The sequence below is a fragment of the Mus caroli genome, chromosome 17 (assembly GCF_900094665.2).
Source record: "Mus caroli chromosome 17, CAROLI_EIJ_v1.1, whole genome shotgun sequence".
Lineage (NCBI taxonomy): Eukaryota > Metazoa > Chordata > Mammalia > Rodentia > Muridae > Mus > Mus caroli.
The window spans coordinates 29448221-29455310 of NC_034586.1; the positions used below are offsets into that span (position 1 = coordinate 29448221).

The window sequence follows — 7090 nt, forward strand, 5'->3', positions numbered from 1 at the left end:
TTGCTTTAATTGGCAGAGCAAACGAACCGATTCCTGTGCCCCTAGAGAACCTTATGACTGCTACTATAGAACCGCACTTTTCATATTCATCTAAATACACAGCATAACTGTTTTCTCTTGGTATATTTTTCTTTTCATGGCTGAAAAATGTATGGACTGAGTGAAAAGGAAGGGGAAAGCTTTTGCTATGATGCAAACTACGTCATCTCAAGTTTCTCATGTGTGACATTAGACCTCTTCTTTTCCAGTGGACCTTCCCTGGCTGGGTATCCCTTTATCTCTGTGGCAGGCCTAGGTACCCTTTCTCTAAGGTTCTGTCCATGGTACACGAACTAAATCTGACTTTAAATAAGCAGACTCCAGACTTAATTTCCAGGGGGAAGTGAGAAAGTCCTTCTTTGGAAAAACCAAGTCTAAATTCTGTTTAAATGCAGCTATCAAGATGAGGGGATGCTGGGCGTGGTGGCGCACACCTTTAATCCCAGCACTTGGGAGACAGACGCAGGAGGATTTCTGAGTTTGAGGCCAGCCTGGTCTACAAAGTGAGTTCCAGGACAGCCAGGGCTACACAGAGAAACCCTGTCTCGAAAAAAAAAAAAAAAAAAAGGAGCGGATTTCTGCCTGGGCCTTGAGAGCTATGGCTGCAATATGGCATTTGTGTCCCACTTATCAAATTAAGAGTTTACCACCAAGCTCTAATGTGTGGGGGGGTGGGGGGTGGGGGTGGGGGTGGGGTGGGGGTGGGGTCTGATCGCTTATCCAATTAGTACCACGGAGCACAGCACGAGCTATCCAATCAGAAGCGCCGATTGGTGAAGCGGACGTTCCTCACCGGCCTTCTCTTACTTGCCAGACTATTGTGGTGATACAGTTCTGTCAGCTGAGGGAGTCACAGGTAGCCATTCAGGGTCCGTGTTGTGTGGCTGCCAACACCAGGATCATTCCTACGGGCCTCAGCAAGACTTGGGCTCAGCTATGGTAAGTGTCCTTACGGCTAGCTGTCCAATCAGGAACGCCGGCAGAAAGCGGATATGCCTCACCCGCCATCTTTCTTCCTGGCAAGGTCTGGTCAGCTGGGAGGGCCGCGGGTACGGTCAAGCCTCTTTGGCTCCGGGACAGCTGACCTCTGGAGCCTTCTTGAAACTACAAGAGGGCCCGGGAGCAGACGAGGCGAACGTCGGGGCAATGTAGGGGGCGCCGGGTCTTCCCCGGGTAGATGCCTCAGTCCTACATCCTCAGTCCTACATTGCTTTGGGTGCTGCGGGACCCCGGCGGCCAGCCCCATCTCTTGCAGAATCCTGTACTCCTGTCTCCTCAGCGAGACGCCTCCTGCAAAGTACAGGTAGATGGGCATGTTAACACATGACCACTACACCAGCCCATGTGACATGATGACGAATTGAAGGCCAGTTTGGATTGTATTTCACGTTCTGGGCCAACCAGAGCTAGCTGCAAGAGTGTCTCAAAAACCAAGCCAGAACAAAACAAAACAAAGGTGGTGTAGGCATTCTGTGTTTTCAAATTTGTTAACTTGGAAATAGATTAAGAAACCCCATATCCAGCCAGGTGTCCTTGTGCATTATAATACATTCTGACCCTCTTCTACATTGACTTATTGTTTTACTTTCACTGGAGTAACGGGAAATTGAGCAAAATAATGGGAACCATATTTACTAAATTTTTGCTTACCAATTACCGTAAAAAAAATGCCTGATTTTGCTGGTGTGTTGGCTCATGTCTTTAATCTTAGTATTCAGAAGAGTGAGGCAGTTGGATTTCTGTGTTTCAAGGCCAGACCGACGGAGTTCAGGCCTGAAATTCCAGCTAGTCAAGAGACTAAAGCAGGATAGCAGGGTAAAAGCCTGTCTGGGCTGCAGAGTGAATGTTGCAGTCCCCAGCGTAGGCGACTTAGAGTGTGTTTTAAAATAAAAAGAGCTGGGGAGGTACTCCAGTGGCAGAGGATATTTGCTGAACTAGATTCAATACCAAGCACCATGTGCAAAACAAAAATGCTTTTGAACATGAAAGGGATAAATACTTTGCAGGATGTCTGGAGGGCGGCTAATACAGAAACTACGGTAGGCACATGGGGCAGTTGTGAAGACCGGTTCATTTGCTTGCTTGGAACTTACTGTGAAGACCAGGCAGGGCTGGAGTTCATAGAGATTTACCTGCCTCTTTCCGGAGTGCTGGGAATAAAGCTGTATGCCACAAAACTCGGCTAAGGGTTTTTAATATCCATGTACAAATGTCTAATGTTCCCAGCCATCTGGGAAGCTAATTCTGAAAGCACAACCAAACAGAATAAGGTGCTATAGCTTGTAATCTTTCTTGGAAAGAAAGAACATTACAAGCTTGAGGATCGTCTGGGTTACATAATGAGACCCAATCTCAATCAATCAATCAATCAATCAATCAATCACCATAGCTAGTAGATGAACAGACATGGCCAAAGTGGCGTAGCTTGAATGTGGGCAAAGCTACCCTACAGTGGGAGCCATGGTATGAGCTGTAATATAACTGAAAGAAATATACCCCAGATCCACAGTTCCATTTCTAGTTCTAGAAATGTATGGCGGAGTTCCCATGTGTCCTAAATAAGAATATGAGGGACATTTAGTACTGTCATCAGAATGATATAAATAATAGTCCATTTGTAAAATTAAAGACGGAAGATAAGAAGAATAAATGATGACAGGTGATAGTATAGTACAGAAGTTGGAGTGTCATCTTTTCAGCCTGAGAGTGCTGGCGCACACCTTTAATCACAGCTTTTGGGAGGCAGAGGCAGGTGGCTCTCTTCAAGTTTAAGGTCAGCCTGGTCTACATAGACTGTCTCAAAAAAAAAAAAAAAGAGTTGGGGGTTTTTTTTTTTTTTTTTTTTTTCTTCTTCTTCGCTGTGCACCTTCAGTGTGTAAATACACGAGAGTGTCATCATATCTGTTACCATATCCAACATCAACATAGCAAGTTCCAGATCAGCCAGGGATACATAGACCCTGTCTCAAAAAGAAAGAAAAAAAAAACTTGAAAATATGGTTTATTTACTTCACAAGTCCAGGTTACAGTCTATCATCTGCCCAACCATTCTAAAATATAATAAAGTATACTTTGAGGAGAATAGCAAGTGATGACTAAGCCACCTTACCTGTAGAATGGGCTAGAAGGAAGCCTGGTGATATTCATGAAAGATGTGGGAAAATGACCTGAAAGGCAGTTTGCAGAGCTTCAAAGCTTTCCTTCCCATATTTGCAAAAGCATGGGTTATTTTGTTCATGTTGTTTATGGTGATATATTTTTGTTTGTTTTATTTAGCCCAGGCTGGGCACAAAGTAACAGTCCTTCCTCAGCCTCTTAAGTGATAAGGTTATAGGGATACATCAACATGCCGTGCCCTTGATACAGAAGAATTTAATGTAGGGGAGGCAGATCAGGGTACTAAATAACCTTGAGGCTGACTAAGGCCTCTCAGTAAATCTGTTTTCACCCTGTTGTGCTTAAAGGAGTCAGTGTTTCCCTTCTGCCTACTCATGAGACGACACAAAGAAATCTCAGTATACGGTTCTAATACTCCAGGTCCACAGAGTATAAAGAAGGGTAGATTTTTCCCGCTGTATATTCCAAGAAATCTCTCCAGCACTCCTAAAGCCAAGGCAAAATTGTATGGTAGGAGCAGAGGTATCACAGACCCCCCAAAGCAGAAAAGGCCCAGGGAAATTGAGAGAGTGAGGTTGCTGCAGTCTTCAACAGTAAAGTGCATGGGAGTCCATGGAAGAAGGGTCACCCTTAAGACCTCACAGATAAAGAGTCACCTGCATACAGGGTAGCTCTGTGGCAGTCACAAGGACAGTTGCTCAGTACATGACAACTAAAGTACTTGCTTCATCTCCCAGAGGGTTTTAGACAGCTCTACCCAAGTTTTGTGAGCGTTGAGCATGGCTAGTATCTTCTGCTCAAACTCCTTACTTTCGGTATAGATTCTGGAGTTTCAGTATAACAGGTGTCTGAAAACATTAAATGAAGTCTTCTAGAGGTAAATATGTGTAACTTTAAATCATGGGTAGATCTGAGTAACATCATGAGATATGCAGCTGTGCTAGTGCATCATTCACCGCGTATAATCTCATCATATAGCAGCTATGTGACTTCACATCAGCCCACGAAGAAAGGTGAGTGTGGGGCACCATGGCGTTGAGACAGAAACCGACTCATTCTATATTGCGGTTATAGTTCGAGTTCACCATTATATGTTGTTGTAAATACCTTCTTGTGTCTAGTTAGCAAATTAAGATTTCTCATATGTTTGTGTAGGGAAACCATAGTGGTTAGGCTAATTGCCACTATTTTAGTCTTCCACTACAGGTCTTGAAACATCCCTCCTTCAGATACTGATGAGTTCTGCACTTCTTTTCTTTCCTTTTTTTACACACTTTTGTGGACATGTATTTTGATCTTTTCCACCTGCTGTTGTACTTGGTTATCCCATCCTCCTTCTGCAGAACCCTGCTCTCACCTCAGCTCCCCTCCTGCCTTCACTGCTTTGTTTATTTGTGACCTTAGGATGCTAATCATGCTTACCTTAGTGAACGTGGCTGAGAGTTACTTACTGAAGCATGGCCAGTTTATCAGTGGCTACACCTCAGAAGACACTGACTCTTCTCCAGCAAGCCATTGACCTCTAATAGTTCCTCAGGAAAAGTGGGGCCTGGCAACGGGATGCTGGGGAGGCCCCATTGTGCAGGGAACTATAGCTGCTTGGACTTCACAAGCTCAACAGCTATATCATGTCCAGAACACAGCACTCACAACGTTGTTTCCCATCCTTCAATGTTTGTATTTTTTCTTTTCTTCTTTTATGACGTTCTCCATGCCTTGGATTGGGTGACAGGGGCAAGTATTCAAGAGTTACTTCTAGTCAGGACTTGGACTGTTTATGGATTTTTGTATTAAACATCACCCACTGCACAGAGAGACTTCTTTGGCCAGTACTAATATTCTTAACAGCAGCACTAATCTATCAGTATAAACATAAATATTTATAAGACAGCTTGACATCATGTCCATATAGCAAAACAACGATAGGTTAGGGCCAATGACCTTTCCACCCAAGGGCTTTTGAGTTCCCTTCTGGAGGGAGGGCCTCAAACACAATCAGATAATTGTTCGTCACCACCATAACTTCCATGCCACTTTTATACCAACCGGCAGATTGACATTGTGGATTACAGGATTCACAGCTGGCTAGGACACTTGAATCTCTGCTGCAAGGTTCTGGCTTGATTTTTCTGTTTCCTGCAATCAAAGGGTGTCTTGTTTTCAGCAATAGAGTTCAGCCATTTAGTTCTTGTGGTCAAGAAGAAACAGGCCCTAGGCTAGCTAGAAGCCTTGGAAGCAGGTATAAGATGTGGGAACTATCAGTTCAGGAGCATGGATGGGCGGGGCGGAAGTTCTTTGCCCGCCATCTTTCTTACTGGCGCGCCATACTAGTGCAGCGATCCTGTCAGCTGAGAAAGTCTTGGGGGCTCAGCCACTGTGGCCAGAAGACCTTCGACCTCAGGAGCGGGGGTGAGGCCGCAGGAGGCTCCGGACACAGACATGGTGAGCTTGAGTCGGGTGTGTGAAGTGGGCGGACCTCCCGTAAGTCACCGATCTAAGGCTGACACCGCCCCCTCCCCCGGGTGGTGGTGGGGCTTGAGAGAATCCTTCTGCTCCCTGGGCTGTGGGACTCCATCGCTCTTTCACCCGGTTTCCTGTCGGCAGCTCCGCCCTCGCTATGCCAGGTCCCCTCACGTTGTGGTGCCCGCCAGAGGATCCTGTGGGGCTTTCGCCTTTAATGTAGGACTGTGGACTGGAGCTGCTGTGGGGTTAGGTTTGCGTCTCTGCGTTCTGCGGCAGTTGTTTTCCTGGGAACCTTTCAAATTCTTGAGTAGGCTCGGCTGCAGCTTGCGGCTGCAGTCTAGTGATGCATAGAGTGGAAAAGAAATCTTAATGTATCCAGGCGCTTCCTCACACTGCCCAACTCATTAGAAAGAATCCATATGTAACTGAGCTGTTTGAGGAGGAGGAGATGTGTGCTTCTCTCTGACGTCTTTGTTATTGTCCTTTGACAGGGCGTTCATTCGTGATGATTTTAAGATTGCATACTAATTGGAGGAAGACTTGAATGTGAAAATGCTTATCGCTTGCAATAGCGATAAGCCCCAACTCTTAAGGCCTTCATGCATTCCAGTAATTAGGCGGAAAAGGGCCTAACACTTTATTTTCCACCCCAAGTAAACTAGTGTAGAGAAAGAAAACAAAAGGGAAGGGACTTTGACCTGAAGTCATCCTGATCTTTGGGTGACAATAATGGAAAGATTGTGTGCTGATTTGTACTGCGAGCGGGTCGGAGATGGCAGGTGTGAAAGAAGCAGCATGATTGGAGGAAGAACAGACCAGTCCGAAGTTTGCTTACTATTTTTTCACTATTCGATTCAGCCATACATTTTTGGGACTTATGGGAATTTGGATTTTTTTTTCTTTTTTACAATTTTATTTTATATGTACGGGTGGTTTCCCTGTGCGCATGTGTGTGCACTGCATGCATACCTGGTGACCACAGAGACCAGAAGATCCCCTTTCTTCTGGGATTGGAGTTACAGATGGCTATGAGCTGCCTTTTGGGTGCTGGGAGTCACTTAGTTCCTTGGAAGATCAGCCAGTGCTCTTAACCACTGACCCATCTCTCCAGCCTGTGGCAAATGGGCATTTATCAAGTTTGTGTCTGGGTTGGTCATAGATTTAAAGGGACAGGCCTGGAAGTAACATCATCTAAGCGTAAGGGTGAAATTGTTTCTCAGGTATAGAAAGTATTGTGAGCTAGAAGGCCTGTAACTGTTGTTTATCAGGATTACATGCTTGGGTAAAACTCATCAACTTCAGTTATTTCTGTTTGCCACCAGGCAGAGAGAGAGCAAGAGTGTGGATATATATATATATATATATATATATATATATATAGCCAGAGTATAATTTGTGCTTTGTGAGAATGCGTGTATTGGGCAGTCTGAGGAGAAATTACCTCAAGAAAAAGATTTATCATTTTCCCAGT

General features: G+C 45.0%; 1 protein-coding gene across 2 annotated transcripts in view; it reads left to right on the forward strand.

Annotated features, from left to right (window-relative positions):
• The first annotated feature begins 810 nt into the window (after positions 1-810).
• LOC110312370 (zinc finger protein 14-like) overlaps positions 811-7090 on the forward strand; it is a 24587-nt gene continuing 18307 nt past the window's right edge. The window contains exon 1 of one of the 2 annotated variants that reach the window (XM_021185918.2): positions 811-978. In XM_021185918.2, coding sequence (XP_021041577.1) covers positions 976-978 — 3 coding nt within the window. In that variant the 5' untranslated portion in view covers positions 811-975. Of the gene's footprint in view, positions 979-5246; positions 5599-7090 lie in introns of those variants that run through there. The other variant, XM_029471069.1, reaches the window with a different exon arrangement.